The sequence below is a fragment of the Antechinus flavipes genome, chromosome 2 (genome assembly GCF_016432865.1).
Source record: "Antechinus flavipes isolate AdamAnt ecotype Samford, QLD, Australia chromosome 2, AdamAnt_v2, whole genome shotgun sequence".
Lineage (NCBI taxonomy): Eukaryota > Metazoa > Chordata > Mammalia > Dasyuromorphia > Dasyuridae > Antechinus > Antechinus flavipes.
In genome coordinates, this window is record NC_067399.1 from 110,598,783 (window position 1) to 110,617,768 (window position 18,986).

The 18,986-nt window shown below is 34.1% G+C and overlaps 1 protein-coding gene across 3 annotated transcripts in view; it reads left to right on the forward strand.

Moving 5' to 3' along the window:
• Nucleotides 1-18,986, forward strand: part of SANBR (SANT and BTB domain regulator of CSR) — a 63,739-nt gene that overhangs the window by 20,010 nt on the left and 24,743 nt on the right. For all 3 annotated transcript variants that reach the window (XM_051975342.1, XM_051975340.1, XM_051975341.1), the window contains exons 7-10: nucleotides 384-544; nucleotides 5,309-5,395; nucleotides 5,500-5,610; nucleotides 6,789-6,912. In XM_051975342.1, the coding sequence (XP_051831302.1) occupies nucleotides 384-544; nucleotides 5,309-5,395; nucleotides 5,500-5,610; nucleotides 6,789-6,912 (483 nt within the window). The remainder of the gene's footprint in view (nucleotides 1-383; nucleotides 545-5,308; nucleotides 5,396-5,499; nucleotides 5,611-6,788; nucleotides 6,913-18,986) is intronic.

The following is an 18,986-nucleotide window of genomic DNA, read 5'->3' on the forward strand; positions in this document are numbered from 1 at the left end:
GTGTTGTTTGTAATCATGTTAAGCTTACAAACTTTTCATAATTTGGGGTCTTGAAAAGTCACAATAGACCAGGAATACTATGAAGATATGGTTCAGCCTAATGATAGGACTTTTAGATTATGTGCCATGAGTTGGAAGACTTTAAAACATTCAGAAATACTTAAGAATACACAAATATTCTTAAGTATTTTATTCTGTAAATTTAAAACATTATGTGCCACATCACCTGTGCAATGGTATTAATACTAGACAAAATTTAGTGTTATGTACTTGGATTAGTCCCATCATAAATGTTTATTGTGTGACCTTGTTGATATAGAGAAACATCAGCATTCATCCTAGCATTTTCTATATTCATTGTCTTTTTTTTTTTTTCTTTGTAGGTTGAACAGTGTATTCATTATTGCCATAAACACATGAATGCTATAGTATCCACCCCATGCAACATGAATTGTATTAATGCAAATCTCCTTACACGTATAGCTGATCTGTTCACACATAATGAAGTTGATGATGTAAAGGACAAAAAAGATAAGTTTAGGAGGTAAATTTCAAAACTTAAATTTGAAATTCATCATTTTTCCTTTAAAAAATAAATCGGTTTTATCTTTGAATATTTTTAGAACCGTATATGTGAAATATCCTTCTTATAGAAAAGATGTCAACTGAATGGTCAATAATTTTAAAACATTTAAATAAATACTTTTTTAAAACACACTGCAATGGTAGATGGTTTTAGACTCAAAACAACATTGAATATTAGGAAAAAAACACTTAAGAATACTTGGGTTTTAATCCTGACCCAGTAGACTTAAGTCACTTACTATGTCTCATATCTGTTTCCTTCTTGTGTCTCACAGAATTATAAGAAAGAGGCTATTAACAAAATAGAAAAGTACTACACAATTATAAAAGTTACATCCAGGTAGGAAAAATATGACTTTGTAGTTGAGATAAAGTGCTTCAAACAGAAGGTGGCTGAATTCTACAAATCTTTAATTTTTGTTTGAATTGGTTTTGGTTTTCTATTAAAGTATTTTTTGGGTAAAGCTATTTAAGTAATTTTAGCATCTTTTCCTTCTACGCAATCCTTCTAACAATCTGGTTCAGGCCCTTATAGCCTCATACTTCCTACCGCAGTACAAAACCCACTTCCTTGCCTCAGCCTACCTTTTATAGCTTTATATTTCACCACACTCCTGCATATGAATCCTGTTCTCCAACCAAATTGGTCTGTGTTCCATTCTTGGAATGCAACAGGTATTTGACCTTCATAATTTTTGCATGTGCTATTTTCTCTGATAGAAATGCCTTCTCTCACAACCTCTGCCAACTAAATTCCTGTTCTCTTTCCCCTTATATCTCTTGTAGCCCAACTACTTCCTCTACTGTAAATTTCTCAGATCTTTCTAGCTGAGTGATTTTTCCATCCTATGAATGAACTCCTACAACACTTAGTCTCTGAATCATTCATATGTGATTTATACTTCCTTTTTTGTAGATGGTTTGGGATTTTTTATTCTTTGATATATATCCCAAATTGGATTCATTAAATTAAGGATTATGTCATAAAACTCTTTGTAGCACTAATTTTAAATTACTCTCAACAGTTCCTTGCTTATAACTATGGAAAGAGAGCCAGCCTCAGAGTAGAAAAAAATAGAAAGTCCTTCCCCTGATACATGTTAAGTGGTGAATAAATCACTTAGCTTCTTAATGTCTCCAGCAGCTGCTGGTGAAAATGTCTTTATTTTCACCTGGGCATTGTTGGCCTTTGCATCTTCAAACTTTCCCCTGTTTGAGGACTGTAATCAGTTTATTATTTGCCATTGCTCTAGAAAGGATACATTAATGAATTTCTGTATTGTCCAGCTTAGCAACTTTGTAACTTCCCAAACCAAAACCCCTATCCCTGACCACCACTCCTTTTAGACTATAAGCTCCTTGACTTTGAGGACTCTTATTTTTCATTAGAATCCCCAGTATTTAACACAGAATAACCAATCCTTAAATACTTCTCATTCTAAAAAAAAAAAAAAATGATGCTATTCACTAGCAAAGGGAGTTTCCTTCCACACCAGAGCTTCCTTACATGTACTAAAATTACCCTCTCCAAGGTAACCAGTGATCTCTTAATCATCAAATCTGGCAATTGTCAAAGTGATATTCTTAAAGTATAATGTTGATCATGTCACTCTCTAGCTCAAGACTCTCCTTAGGTTCCTGATAATCTTTAGGGTAAAATACAAACTTTTCTTTTGGGGTTTTAAAGCTCTTCACAATCTGATATCAGCCTTTTCCAAGCTTACTGCCCATTACTTTCCTTCATGTACTTAATGCTATATTGACCTACTTGATGTCCCTCATCAACAAAATCTCATTTGCATTTTTTGGCATACTTATTTCCTCCCATGTCCCCCATCTGTAATGAATTCCCTATCCAACTCTGCTTTATAATGTCCTTCATTTTCTTCAAAACTCAGCTGCCACCTGCTGCAGGAAGACTATATTTAGTATCTCACCCCAAGAAATAATGTCTATACATTTTATATTTACATAGATGTGGGCATGCTTCTCATGATATGATATAAACTCTTGGAAGACAGGAACTTTGCTTTTTGTCTCACAATTTCAGAACTTCAGAGTTGGATGATACCTTAGTGTCTTTCTAGGAAAATTTATACCCAAAAAAGAATTTCTCCTGTAACATATGTTGTAACTGTTGTCTCCCCATTGAGAATAATCCTTAAGAGCAGGGACCATTTCCTTTTTGTCTAGTATAGATGCATAATAATTAAAGTGGTAGTCCAGTTTCTACTTAAAGATCTCCAGGAACCCACTAATAATGATGATGATATAATAAGAGATAATATTTTTATAGCTTTAATATATATTACATATATTATACATATTAGCTATATTATATAGCTTTAATATTCATGAAGCACTTTATATGTGTGTGTATACGGATATACACACACATATATATGCATATACATAATGTATAAAATCTCATTTGAGATATCTTGTGAGGTAGGTAGTAAAATAGCAAAATCTCCATTTTACAGGTGAGGATACTGAGGTTGAAAATTTAAACAATTTGCTCAGGGTCACTCTGCTAACATATGCTGTGTTTGAGGGAAGATTTGAACTTGGGTACTTGCAATTCCCAACCACATTCTTACAACATTGTGCCTCAAGCTGCTGTTTCCCCATGGAATCCTTACTATTTGGGAATGTCACTAATTCTCAAATTTTCCCTAACATCAAGTCAAAATTTGCTTGTTGGTCATTTCAGTCCCCTCAGTTTGTTCTGTTCTCTGGGACCAAACAGAGCACTTGTCCTTTTTCACAGGGCAGCCCTTGAGATGCTTAGGTTGTCCTGTATCTTCTCTTAAAACTAAATATCTTGGTTTCCTTTATCTGTTTCTTCTTCAAGCCAGACTCCAGGCTTGCCCTTCTCTAAGTGTTTTGTACCAAGTACAAACTCAGTAACCACACATTATTCCAGATGCTGTCTAACCAGATCTGAGTACAGAGGAATTAACCCAGGACCTGGGTTCAAATCACTCTTATGATGCTACTTCTGGGAGCAAGTCACTTAATTTGGGGGGGAGGGGGGTCTCAGTTTCCTCATCTATGAAAAGAGGAAATTGTTCTCATGGCCTCTCCATGTATTCCAACTAGCAAATCTATGAGCTAATGAGCCCAAGATCTTCTTATTCCTGAAATCATATTCTCAACATAGCTCAAGGTAGCAGTAGCCTTTTTGGCCGCCACATCATTCTCTTGACTCATGTTAAGCATGTAGTCTACTGAACCCCCAGATCGGGAAAAAGTCCTGATAAACTGCCAACTTATCATGCTTTTTTTTTTTTTTTTTTACTGTGCATTTGATAAAGTTCATTTTTTAACCTAAGTGTAATAATTCGTTTGTCCATACTGAATTTTATCTTATTAGAATTAACCTGTTGTGCTAGCCTAGCTCCCTCCCAGCCTAGTGCTACCCAGATATCTGATGAGTGTTTCCTTCTTCCCTTTGTCTAAGTCACTTATACAGATGTTCAGGAGTACAGAAGAAAGTTCCATGACACCAGAGACATCTTACCTAGTGGATCCAAGGCTGTTGATGATAACTCTTTGAATCCAACCAATTCTCAGTTTGATTATGTTATACTATAGATTATATTATGTATTAATTATATTACATTATATTATATCTGTTCTATATCTCTTAACCTCGCCTGAGTTCTTTAAGCTTCAGGTGGAAAGAATTCTAAAGACCCTCAAGTCCAACTCCTTTATTTTACATATGAGGACACAGACTGGAAAAGGGGGAAAGGGGAGATTGCTGCCTTGGCTAAGGTCACTCAGCTAACAAGAGTCTTCCTGATTTCATCCTCCGTGTACTTTCCTTGTTTTTCATTGTTTTCAACTGACCTCCTCTTTCTTTCTATCCCAGTGCTTATCACAGTGTCTGCCACATAATAGGCTCAAAACATAGATCATAGTCATTTCATTGTGTTATGAGTAACATCTATACTCACTTCCTTAATAAATACACCCAACTTCCTTTTCTTTGTATAAACAATACTGACCTCTTCTTTTATGTCACCTATTTGATTGACTTAATGCTTTTATAACTTAACAAATGTTTATTTTGTTCTGTTCTCTTAGCAAATGTTTATTTACTCCAAATCTAGCATTAGTATCTGTCACATACTAGGTCCTTAATAAATGCTGAAATGACAGACCCATACAGAAAAATCCATATACTTAGGACAAGTTTCTCTTAGAAGAAGGTAATGAGCTGTTCAGTCTAAAATTTCTAATTTTTTCCCCTGATGCTCTGATTGTTAGAGACATTCTAATGAAAGGGAATCATAGTAACCAGAACATATATCAGTAGGCCCTGAAAAGATTATATGTTAATTCAGCAATTATCAGAATCTATGAAATCATCATCATGATGAATTTTCTTTAACCTCTAAGCCAGTACCTACAATATTTTTGCTTTTTCAGCATATTTTTCCTTACAAGAAGGAAAAGGCTTATCTTATCTGATTTTCCTACAAAATCCTACTTTCATTAAAACACTACCTCTTTACATTAATTTGCATAACAAACTACAACAAAAGTACATAATGTTAACCCATCAAGTAGAGATGAGGCAAGAATTTATGCTAATTATTTTGCCTCCTATACAGTTGAATGGTTTTTTTTCCATAGTACTACCCAGTAATATTTATGTCAAAATCAAATTACATAGTTGCAATCAGTTCAAAACAGATATATTTGTCATTAACAGTAAACTTTTTTGTAAGAAGATTGAAAGACTTTTTGATCCAGACTACCAGAACCCAGATTCTCGGAATAGTGCAGCTACATTGTACAGGTAAAATAATTCAATATTAATTATGTGATAGACATTTTACATTGAATCATATATTCCTAATTACAAATTTGAATGTTTCTGTTTTGTTTTCAAATTATTTTTAGATGCTGTTTGTGTAAGAAACTTCTAACTAAAGAAACAGAAACAAGAATTCCTTGCATTCCAGGAAAAATCAATATAAACCAACATGGAAACATTGTTTATATTCACATAAGGTGTGGTAAAAGTAAATGCTAAACTTCCTTTGGTGTAAACTTTTCATATGTTTACAGAAATATTTTCATGCCTCTGAGTGGAGAGAAGAGAAGGATAGAAGATATTAGGGAGGTAGGACTGATCAAGACTGGGCAACTGACTAGACATGAAAGGTTTAGGAGAATGAAGAGTCAAGAATTCCTTATAGGTTCTGAACCTGGTTCACAATATTATCTCAAATAACAGACTATTTAATTAATTAACTAATTAATTAATGATGCTTGTTATTATATGTAAAAAGTTATGAGTAATACTATTTTTTCAGTTTTGTTTACATCAATGGAGTAGTACTTTGTATAGACTATATTCAGTGGTACTCAAGTTTCACCCTTAATCTTAAGGACTCCTGTCGTTTTTATTCTTTAATAGTGAGCTTTCAAGGTGAACCATTATGCTATTTCACACTGTATATGCATATTTTATAATGCTGAATTTTTTTTAAGTATTAAAAATAAGAAATGGTCAGGAAACTGGTTAATTGGGAGAAATATGATACAATAATAACATGTTTGCAGTTACCAAGAATTCTATCAGATTGTTACAACTTGCATTCATAATAATTTCTGTATCACAAAGTTTTCTCTTCCCCTCGCACTTCACTTAATTCACATGATCATGGATGACTAAGAGAATATATGTAAAGCAAATACTATACAAATGTTAGCCCTTAGAATAATGATTACAAAGATAATTTGAATACAATAAAAAAGCCACTCTCCAGGTTCATTGTAACTGGATTCAGCCTACAGGATTCTTAATAAATATGAAAAAGAAATTCTTCTAAGAAACAATAATAATAGAGATAATTCTATAGTTAATACTAGAGGTAACTTCCTATTTTACCCATGAATAAAATGAGGCGTCAGGAGGATAAGTGGCTTCCCTGTAGTTGCTGTATGTAACTTAACTGTAAGGATGGGAACTCAGTTTTACTGACTCTCAGTACATACTGTAGCTACTATACCAAAGTGCCTTACATACAGTTTTCCTTCCTCTTGATCCTATTTCAGGTCAAACTAATCATTTAAGAAGCTTTGCTAGGAGTAGAAGCCTTAGTTGGTTTTTTTTTTAAAGTCTAAAATAAACAAAGTGTTTATGTTGCTGTTCATTAAAATAAGATTACTTATCTTCTCCTCAGAGATAAAACTTGGGAAGTTCATGAATATTTGGCTAGTCTTTTTGAGGAACTAAAGTCTTGGAGAGATGTATATTGGAGATTATGGGGTACCGTCAATTGGCTGACGTGTTCTAGATGTCACCAAGTGAGTACTTCTGTCTTCCTTTTTTCCTGCTCACTGTCTACATGAGAGAAACAAAATATTTTGTGTGTGTATGTATGTGTGTATGGCAATCCTAATTGTGTTCCCAGAGTCACAGCTAATGAGTATTAAGTGTTTGAGGCTGGATTTGAACTCGGGTCCTCCTGACTTCAAGGCCAGCGTTCTATCCACTGTACCCTCTAGCTGCCCCAAGAAGCAAAATCTTACAAGTCAAATATCAGGTGATGTTTCCATGTTTGCATCTAACAGTTTCAAAAGTCAAGTCAACATATTTTTCTTTGTGAAAATATAAGGGAACAATGAGGCTGTAACTTACATTCTGTAGTCTACTCTGTAGTCTACAGTATTAAAGGTATAAATAATTATGCTAGCTCCAATGCTCATTTTTCTTTAATTAAATTTATTTTTTTGTTGCATTTTAAGTTCCAAATTATCTCCCTCTCGTTCTCCCCATCCCATACTTTGACACAAATGTATAAATATATACAAAACAATTATATGCATATTTTTTCCAGTTATTTCTCAGGAAGGTAGATAGCATCTTCCTTTATAGATACTTTATAGTTGATTTGAGTATTCATAGTATTCAAATTGTTCACAATTATTTTTCAGACAATATTGCTCTTGTTGTATACAATGTTTTCTTAATTCTACTAATTTTCTTTTTCACTATTTCATGCAAATCTTTTCATATTTTTTTAAATCAATCTGCTCATCATGTTTTACTGCACAGTAATACTTTATCACAATAATATACCACAGTCATAATACCATATTAGCCATTTCCTCAATTTCTGGTTCTTAGTCATCACAAACAAAGCTGCTATAAATATTTTAGAACATGGGTTTTTTTTTTCCTTTTTCCCTGATGAATCTGGAAAATAGATCTGATAGTTGTATTACTGAATCAATTACACAGTTTTATAATTCCAAACAGAATTCCAGATTGCTCTCCAAAATGGTTAATTCAGTTCATAGTTCCACCAGGAGTCCATTTGTATTCCAATTTTTTATATCCCCTCCAACATTTGTCACTTTTCCCATCTTATCATTTTAGCCAATCTAATAGTAAAGTTTTTTATTTGCATTTCTCTAATCAATAATGATTTAGAGCATTTTTTATATGATGATAAGTGTGTATATATGTGTATGTATCATTTTTATTCCTTCATAAAAATGCCTTTTCATGTCCTTTGATCATTTATCAATTGGACAATGACTCATATTGTTATAAGTTTGACAGTTTTCTCTGTCTCTCTGATTCTCTCTTTTTCTCTTGTGTGTATATGTGTGTGTATATCTTTATCCAAGAAAATGCCTACAAAATTTTTTCCTAGTTTTCTGCTTTCTTCTAGTCTTGGCTGCATTACTTTGGTTTGTACAAAAACTATTTAATGTAATCAAAATTGTGCGTTTTACTTCTCTATCTCCTTTTTATTCATAAATTCTTCTCCTATCCACACATCTGATAAGAGATTATTAGATTATAAAATATAGATTATTAAATTATACAATATTACTGATAAGTAATATGTTTCATGTTCTTCTAAATTATATCTCCCTTTATATTTAGGTCCTTTATATTTATATCCTTTTTGACCTCATCTTGGTAAATGGTATAAAAGATTGAACTATATCCAGTTTCTGCCTGACTGCTTTCCAGTTTTCCCAATAATTTTTACCAAACAGTGTATTCTTATCCCAAAAACTTAAATGTTTACATTTTTTTTCAAATACAGGGTTACTTGTAATTATTTGCTACTGTATATTGTATGTCTACTCTGTTTTATTGATCCACCTTTCTATTTCTTAGCCAGAATCAGACTATGTTGATTGTTGTTAATTATTATTGCTTGATAAAGAGAAATGCAAATATCATCTTAAAGGGTCTCCTCCATCAAGGTATCTTCTGTACATGTGTTAAGATGTGCAAGGTTTTTCCTTATTTTTATGAGACTAGATTTCTCTGTCATACTCAATCTGGAAATTCAGGGGCTATTCTTGGGCTGATGCTACAGGAACTCTGGCCTGTGCTGGTTCACTTTTCCAAGTAACCAGTCGGGTGGTTGCCCCATTCCCAAAGCTAACCATATTGATAGCAGATTTAATGCTGAAATCGAGTCAGCATTTATAGCTCCAAATTCACAAGCTCATGAGATTTGCTAGTTCTAAACTCCCCAGTAGTTGAGAATACATCCAGTTGAGGATTTCTAATAAACAATTAGAGATGTGAGTCTAGAGGTTTGGAAGAGAGGTTAGGGCGAGATAAATTCATCTGAGATCCGTCAGCAAAGGGATGATAATTGTCACCCAGAGAGTGCATTTAGTCTTGGGGCACATTCCCTTTTAATGAATAGAACCTGGATAAAGGTCCAGCAGAGAAGACGAGGAAAAAACAGTCATTCAGCAAAGAGTGGTCACATAGAGAAATACAGGGAAACCCAAAAAGAAAAGAGTTCTTGGAGAAGAGTTTGACACTTTCAAAGGCTGTAGAGAGATCAAGGATGAAGATTGAAAAAAAGTCTTAGAGGCAGAACCACAGTAACAGAGCTATAGGAAGAAAAGCAAAACCACTGAGCTCCCCTCCACAGAATCACTCCAAACATTTCCGAAATGCACCTGACCAAATCCTGATGATTTCCCCAACCTACCTCTGCATGGAGAAGACTAAAGGGGAGACCTGACACTGTGGACATAGTCAAGCCAGGAGCACCAGGTGCCTGAGCACAACAGGGCCTTGGTAGATCCTTTTACCACAAGGCAAAAGGAGGTCCTAGGCCTCTTCCAGGGCACTGCGAAGGGGATAAGCACAAACGAATAGATTTTTCTTCACCCAGTTATGAATCACAAATCTAGGGCAAACTAAGAAGGAGACCTGTGCAGGGAGGGTGCGTTCCCATTCTAAGTAGGGAGACCCTGGGCCCTCCCTATGGGGAAAAAAGGAAATTCAGAAACCAGTAACAGCTATGTGATTTAGATCCTAGGCATAGAGTAGAGTCTCATTTCTAACTAGCCTGGCCTACAGAGAAATAACTAAGGCAAGAATCCCAGATTAAAAGGAAAGCCTTCTGTCACTCTGATGCAATAGAGCTTTTTACCTGGCTGATAGGAACAGTTTATAGCAGCAATCTCTTCTTGCTTAGATCCAAACCCAGATCAGGAACTATCAAAGTTCACACTGGGTAGGAAGAAGGACAACAATTAGACTTTACCCTGAGACCATTTTAAGAGCAAAGTCCCAGAAATCCTGGAATAACACAGTACCCAGTGCTCCTAAGAAAGCAGCAACAGGATCAGTCTTAAGTATTCCCTCTTGAAATGTGATAGAGTCTGGCCCTAACATCAAGTTTGAAGTCAAGAAGAATGGGCAAATAAAAATAGCTTATCACCATAAAGGGCTATTGTGATGGTAGGGAAAATCAAAACATAAACCCAGAAGAAGAAAAGTGTTACAAAATATCTACATGTGGCAAGAAATTGGAAACAGAGTGGATTCCCATCAGTTGGAGAATGACTGAATAAGTTAAGGTATATGAATGTTATTGTTCTATAAGAAATGATCAACAGGATGATTTCAGAGAGGCCTGGAAAGACTTACGTGAACTAATACTAAGTGAAGTGAGCAAAACCCAGGAGATCATTGTACGTGGCAACAGCAAGATTATATGATGATCCATTCTGATGGATTTGGCTCTCATTAACAATAACATGATTCAGCCAGTTCCATTAGTCTTGTGATGAATAAAGCCATCTGTACCCAGTGAGAGGACTGTGGGAACTGAATGTGACCCACAACGTAGCATTTTCACTCTTTTTCTTCTTGTTTACATTTTGTTTTCTCATTTTTTTTTCTTTTTTGATCTGATTTTTCTTGTGCAGCATATTTGTGGAAATATGTAGAGACAAATAGTACATATTTAACATATATTGGATCACTTGCCATCTGGAGGAGGGGATGGAGGGAAAAAATTTAAAGGTTTTGTAAGGGAGAATGTTGAAAATTATCCATGTGCATATTTTGAAAATAAAAAGCAGAGCTTCAGAGAAACACACAGCTTGGGTAGAAATTTAACTAGAATTAAAAATGTTTTTGTAAATGAGAACACTTAAATGAAAAATGGAAAAAAGAAATGATGCGCTGGAAGAAAGACACAAAAATGGTATTAATTGCTTTGTATAAGAGATACATATGCCACACCACAAACCTGAAAAGTAGAAAAGACCAAATAGGTCATGACAACAAGAGGAATAAAAAATGTTAAAAACAAAATAAAAATATAGAAAAAAACACTTTATACCAAAAATAGAGGGGAAAAAAAGTAAGATATTTCATAACAAAAACAATGGACCTAGAAAATAGATATTGGGGGGAGGAGGGGGGCATGGAATTCAAGTATTTCTGGACTATCTAAATACCATGACAAAAAAAAAGTGTAGTCTTCTTCTTTCAAGAAATCATAAACGATAACTGCCCAGATCACTTAGAACCTAATAGCCACCTCTATAAAGAAGCAGAGGACTTGAAATAAAATATTCCAGATAGTGAAAGATGTGGACTTATACATGGAAATAACTTATCCAGTAAAACTGAGTACAAGAATACCAGCATGAATAAAGAATGGATCTTTAATAAAATAAGCACTTTCAAGCATTTCTAATGAAAAGATCAGAACTAAAACTATGAAAATTAAATGCGAAATGAGGAAAAACAAAAAAAGGCTCACTTAAACAAACAATAATAAAATATGATAAAAATGATAAACTGTTTACATTCACATATTGGGAGAAAATATATGGGCCCCTGTGAAGCCTATCATCATAGGTATCCAAATTAGATTGGAAGTGATCCTAGTATGTCTTGATAATAAGTTAAGAATAGAAAAAGAAGAAAACAGTAATGGGGGTAAGGGAGGGAAAGGAAGGTTAGAGGAAATTGTCTCATATAGTCGGGAATACAGGGAAGAGTGGTTGAGGGAAATGGCCAACATTTGTACCTCACTGTCATCTTATCAAAGAATAAACTTACATACAGTTTGATACAAAAATGCATTTTATCCAGTAAGAAAATAGGATTAAGGAAGGAGGAAATTGGGAGGCTTAGATTGAGAGAGTGATTAATTCTACACAAAATAAACTCTTAAGGTTGTACAAAAATATAGCTCTTTTTGAGGCAACAAAGAATGGGACTGTGAAGGGATGTGACTAAAAAAGATATGATGTGTGAATGTGATGTAATAATGGACAATCCTGATTCCAGAAGACTATTGAAATATGAATCCTACCTACTGATAGGCAAAAGTTGTTAGGGGGTTAGCGTAGAGGGCAGCTAAAGTTGAAAGGGCAGATTTTGATTGATTTAAAAAGTCATTTTTTACAATCAAAAAGTCAAAGTAGAACACAAGGCCATTAAACTTGATGCTTCATCTGACAGATCATTAATAATTTTGAAAAGAGCAGTTTCTATTGAATAATAAGTCAGAAGCCAGACTATAGAGAGAGAAAAGGAAATTGAAAGGAAGCGTTCTCAAGAAGTTTAGCCTCAAAAGGGAGAAGAGGTATGAGGAAATAACTAGTAGAGATGAATAGAACAAGTAAGGATTTTGTTGTTGAGGTTTTGGGAGACAAGGGCATTTTTAGGCAGTGGAAATGCAACTAGTAGATAAGGAGAATTGAAGATAAATGGAGCAGTGGGTGGGATAATAGGGCAGTTTACTAAAAAAGATGTGATAGAATAGGATCACTTGTATACCTAGAAGAGTTTTCCTTGATAAGGATAAGGATCATCTCTTCATGTGAAAAAGGTGAAGGACATAGTATCAGAAGGCAGTGTGTATGTATGCTGTCTCAATGTAGCCCCTCCAACATTGTCTATTTACATCTTTTTATTATCTTTGACAATTTGTGAGATAAAACATCCATGTAGTTTTAATTTGATTTTCTCTTTTTAGTGACTTGAAGCAGCTTTTCATTTAGTTATTATTATTAATTTTTTTTTTTTTTTTTGCTGAGGCAGTTGGGGTTAAGTGATGTGCCCAGGTCACACAGCTAGGAAAGTGTTAAGTGTCTGAGGCCAGATTTGAACTCAGGTCCTCCTGACTTCAGGTCTGGTGCTCTATCCACTGCACCATCTAGTTGCCCCTCATATGGCTATTGATCATTTACATTTTTCTTTTGTGAACTATTTGTATTTTTTTACCATCTAACTATTAGGGGATGTCCCTTGGTCTTAGGTATTTGTCTTGTTTCTCAGTATAACTTGGATATTTACTTGAGTCAAAATTTTGATGCAAAGATTTTGTTGTTTTTTTTTTTTTTTTTTTTCTCATTAACACTTTTTCTTATTGTAGTTGCATTAATTCCAGAGCCTTTTAGAAATGGGTTTGTATTCTAATTTCTGGGTCTCTTTGGTTGGCAAAGTGACAAGTGTTTGTAGCTTAAGACACTTTCTGGGCTATCTTGGCTGGCTCATCATTGTAGCAACTACTTTTTCAAGGTCAATATTTTCATGTTTAAAAATTTCCCACTTTTAAATATCAAATATTTGTTTTAACAGATCAGGTTGAAAGTTTTGTAATTGCTAATGGTCTTATCTCTAACCTTTGTTATAATTTGATGTTGGTTATGACCTTTGTTCTAATTTGCTGATGGTTTAACTATTCACCAAAACTTAATCTGATATGATTCCTACATTGATAGGCAGTTTATTTCCCCGGTTGTTATATATAGTATTTTATACAAGAATTTTTAATAATCACCTAATCCAACCTCCTCTGATGAGGAGACCACACTGTGACCCAGAGAGTTTCAATGATTTGACCAAATGAACACAGGTAGTAAGTAATGAAACTAGATTTGCTGAAATCTATGACTCCAAATCTAGGGTTTTGTTTTTTTTTTAATGTACTCTGCTGCCTTTATCTTAATAGTGGGGTTTTTTTTTGTTTACATTTAACATAAGCATTACAAAATAGTTCAAAAAAGTAGATACAAGTAACATGGAGTCAAAAGAATGCTTAAAATTTACTGTATATGTTGGTACAAATCACCAAAAACCATCATTGATACTGTAGAGCAGGAATGGGGAACATCCCACCATTTAAGGCCAGCAAAATCATTTTGCCCAACCTTATGAAGGCAGCCACAGGTGAGTTGAAAGCTAGGTAGAATAACCTCCTACTGCTTGAATTTAAATTGATAATTTTGTGTGGAACACAGATGATGTTATTAATATCCAAGTGACCCTTTGGCAGATAAAAAAGGTTCCCAGTCCCTGCTCTAAAGTCTGTTCCAGTCTGACCACCCAAGAATCCATGGCAATCATATATATATATATATACACACCTGCCTGAGCCCCCCAGGGAGAAGAGAACTTACTATGAATTCTGGGCTCTGAGAAGTGTAACCATAAAGGACTACAATAAGTTAAAGATAACTTAAAACAAAATATAGATGCAGTAGAAACTAGCCAAAACCCAATATTTCCTAGCAGAGTCTCCCCTCATTCAGTCACAGAGAGTTTTCTGCTCTTCTACAAGGAGGATCATTAAGGCCCCCATAAGCTGAAGGAAGAGGTAAGTATAATCTAGTGCAGAAACTAGAAAATCTTAGTATAAATAGGGATGCAATTTTAAAAAATGGAAGAAACAGCTAATAAAAAGTCAGTGAAACATCAAAATTGAAAAAAATATTAGAGCAAAATCAAGAAAATGGAACAGTTGGAAGAACATATGACATAACTGCTATTAAAAACTGGCCTGAAAAACAGAATAGGAAAAAGTCATATAAGAATCAGTAGGTTCTCAAAAGAGAATGTTAAAACAAAAATCCTGGGCATCCTATTCCAAAAAATCAAATTGTCCTAGAGTTTGGAACCAGAGGACAGAATAAAGATTTATAGACAATATACTATCATTGGACGTGTCAAAAACAACACACAGAAATGTGGTTGCCAAGCTCTAGACCATCTAGGTTAAAGAAAAAAAATTTCTAAGTGCCTAGGAAGTTATATATGAAGTTTGATAAAGAAAATATTAGAATATAATGTAAAAGATAAAGGAAATGGGCCAGTAACTAAGAATAACAAGCTACAAAATTGAATATAATCCCACAAAAGGAAAAAGATGAATTATTAAACAGTTGATGGTTCCCATGTATTCGTGTTGAGAAAAATGGTGGGACAGAGACTTTGAACGTAAATTTTTTGTTTCTGATAAAGATAAAAAAAAAAATTTATGCCTAATTGAATATGTTGTATTCAAGTGCTTCTATCCTGAAAGGGAGAGAAGAAAGTATATCTAAAAGTTAATGAGAGAACAAAGACAAGCTGTGGATGGGCATGGATATTGGAGGAATAAGAAAAACTTGCTATTTTTAATAACTAAAATCCAATAGGAAAAGTTTTTAGGGATGAGGAAGTCCAAGAAGATCTTGAACTAACATACTCTTACACACTACTTTCTGCCTTCTTTCTAATCTTGGCTGCATTAGTTTTCTGCAAAATCATTTTAAAGTAATGTAATCAAAATTAACCATTTCACATTTCATAATATTTTGTAGTTCTTCTTTGGTCATATATTCCTTCCTTCTCCACAGATCTGAGAAGTAGACTAATCCTTGTTCTCCTGATTTGCTTATAGTATCACCCTTTATATCAAAATCATGAACTCATTATGACTTTATTTTAGTATAGGGTGTTAGAAAATTGGTCAATGCCTAGTTTCTGCCATACTATTTTTGAATTTTCTCAGCAATTTTTATTAGTGAGTTCTTATCCCAGAAATTGGAATTTTTAGATTTATCAAATGGCAGATTGCTATAGTCATTGTCTGTTGTGTGTTGTGAACCTAACCTATTCCAATGATCCACTTAAAACTGTACCAAATAGTTTTGATGACTGCTGCTTTATAATATAGTTTTAGGTTTGGTATAGTTAGACCACCCTTCTTTGCATTTTTTTTTCATTAATTCCCTTAAAATTCTTGACCTTTAATTCTTCTACATAAACTTTGTTACTAGTATTTCTAGCTCTATAAAGTAGTTTCTTGGAAGTTTAATTGGTATGACACTGATTAATTTAGGTAAAATTGTTATTTTTATTATATTAACTCAGCCTAACATGAGCACTTGATCTTTTTTCAATTGTTTCTTTTCCCAGAAGCTTCCTTTTAAAGAGGGCTCTGAAGCTCAGACAACTCTTCATTTCCTATCAACTTCATTCCTTGGATTGAGGTCCACCATCATTATGCCCCTGTATCCACGTACCTTCCCCGCCTCCATCTCCATCTCCTACTTTTCAGCTTTCTTTATGTTGTCTTTACTCACTTAGTTGTAAGCTCTTTCAGGTCAGGAACTGTCTTTTGATTTTTTTTGTGTCTTTGGCATTTAGCACAATGCTTAGCACATAATAACACTTAATAAAAGTCTATTGTAAATACATATGCATGAAATGGCATAGCATCTAAGTACTAAAAGTATAAGACAACCAAATTGTCACAATTCCAGGAGAATAGAAGGGGAAATACCTTTGAAATTTATGAGAAGTAGTAGAATTCTTAATCAAGGAAGAGAGAGATAATAAAGTAAAAAATGGACAATTTCAGAATTTAAATTCTTTTGCATGAACAAAAACAATATAGCTAGGATTAAAAAGGAAAACTGTCAATTAAGGGAGAAAGATAATTCCCTCAACCATTCTACTAAGTTTGTCATCTAAGATCTATATGGACTTGATTGACACATTGTGTAAACCAAGAGTCATAATCTTGTAGGTAAATGTGTCAAAGGATAGTGAATATTTTTCAGGACAAATGGAAATGATCAATCAATGAAATATGCCTCAGATCATTAGTAACTGAAATACAAATCAAAGTATGTGAACTTTTGCCAAAAACGGAATAGTCCATACTGGGATGCTATGGGAAGACTGTCATATTAATACATGTGTTGATTCAGCTATTCTGGAAAACAATTTGAAACTATATGTTGTCACTGAAATACTAATATCCCTTCATCCAGCAATCCCACTACATGCCATATACACCAAGAAAATCAGTGACAAAAAGATCTCATATTCATTTCAACACTGACAAACTTCCTAGTGTTGAGGTTCAAAGGAAACCGAAAAGATTGGGGTTTCAAACCAGTGTCACAAGGTATCTCAAAAGAATTTATAGGTTCAAAACTATCTCCAAGTCAAGGGATAAAGTTTATTATAATTGTAACTTCAATTGAAGTGGGCTACGTTCCAAAGGAATTTTAGCAAAGAATCAGAAGCAAGAAGATAAATGTATAGGGAAAAGAGAGATCAGATGCTTCGTGTCACTTTTTATGGCTTAAGAGGTAGAATTGAGGGGTGGGATTGAAGAATGGTTGGTATGCATTTGGGCCTGGGAGGGTCCCAGTATCTGAGTCAAGACCCCTAAGGCCTGGCTCAGCCTATCATCAACATGTGGAGGAAAAGACTTCTCTAAATGCGGAAGGGCTAAGGCCAGGGCAGAGTTCAGTTTTGCTCTCAGGGTCATAATAACCTTGGCCTGATTAGGGCCCCAATGTGGGGCAAATAGGTCAGGATCTTGAATAACTACAAAATCCAGCCTTGCCCAAGTACGCAGTTGTTTCTTTGAGGTAGGTTCAGGGAGTGACACGATCTAAACTGTATTGAGTTTCAATTTTCAATGTTTCAGATTTTGTTTCAATAATCAATAGAAAAACAGGTCCCATAGACAATGTATCAATTTAGGGACCTAATTTCTTATAGTCAGAAGCATCCCACCTTAAGCAGAGGCTAAAATCGTCCTCCCAACTCTTACCCAAATAAGACATCCACCTGTGACAATTCAGAAAGGCATCTCTCTTGAGTAACATGGCATTTCTCTCTAATGGTGGATTACTGACTTAATGATCCATCAGGCAATCAAATTCAGAACTCAAAAGAATATCAGTTACAGTTCCAAGAATTTTATCTCTAATAGCAAATTCTGTTTGCTAAATTACAGCTTAGGGCTAGATAAAAAGTTTAGCAGGACTCATACATATAGGATATTTTGTTTTAACATATTTTTCTTTTCTTCTTCTTGAGTTTAAACTCATCCTGGTGCAAAGACCAATCATTAGAAATCATTTCTATATATTAAACAAGCTTAGTAAATACATTCTTTTTTTTTTGGAAACTATATATCCCAAACAAGATGATCTTGCTTTACCCTGATGGTTTGAAGTAAACTGTCAAATTAAGGAAAATTGACAGAAACCCCAGAGAAGGAGCTGAGTTTGCTGTTCCTACTTACCACCCCAATTATTCTTAGTGTTTTTGGAGGCTATGTTGTTTCATACTCCCCCCCGCCTCCCCCCGCCCACTCTATGAAGGAGGGAACGGTACTACACACCCTCATACTTGGAGGTGAACTGATAGTTAACAATTTTTAGAATTTTCATATTAAAAAGCCAAATAGTCTTAGCTGTAATTTTCTAGCAAAGGTTGAAATACCTAATTCCCTAATTACATTTACAAAACATTATAAAGAGTTAGCAAGACTAAATAAACTTAAACATTATAAAACAGAGTAAGCAAGGCTAAATAAACTTTCTACATTCTTTTAATTGTTGAATGTATTCTGTCCCCAAGCTGTTACAGCATTGGAAGTTCTCAGGGAGTATTTTAGCTTCCCCTCCTGTTCCCTTAAATAAGTTTATCTTTTCTTTTATGGAGAAAACAAGACAATTCTTAAAACTGAAATAGAACAGAATCTGGCAAAAATGAATAGGGTCTCATAATTTAGCATTAAATTTCCAATTTTAACATACACTCCACTTTAAAGTTATTCTAAAATTGACTTAATTTTAGTTTATGAGATTCCCTAAATTCTAATTAAATGTTCCAGACAGTTTCATTCAAAGCATTTCTTTTTTGTGAGCCATTATTATAAATAAATATATTTTATTATTCTGGGCCCCCAGAAGTCTGATTCCAGATAACTCAAAAACTAGTTGTTTGCTGCTAGAGTTTTTAAGGTAGCAGTGAATTTCTTTTCTATTTTCCTAATGTTCTCAAACTCTTA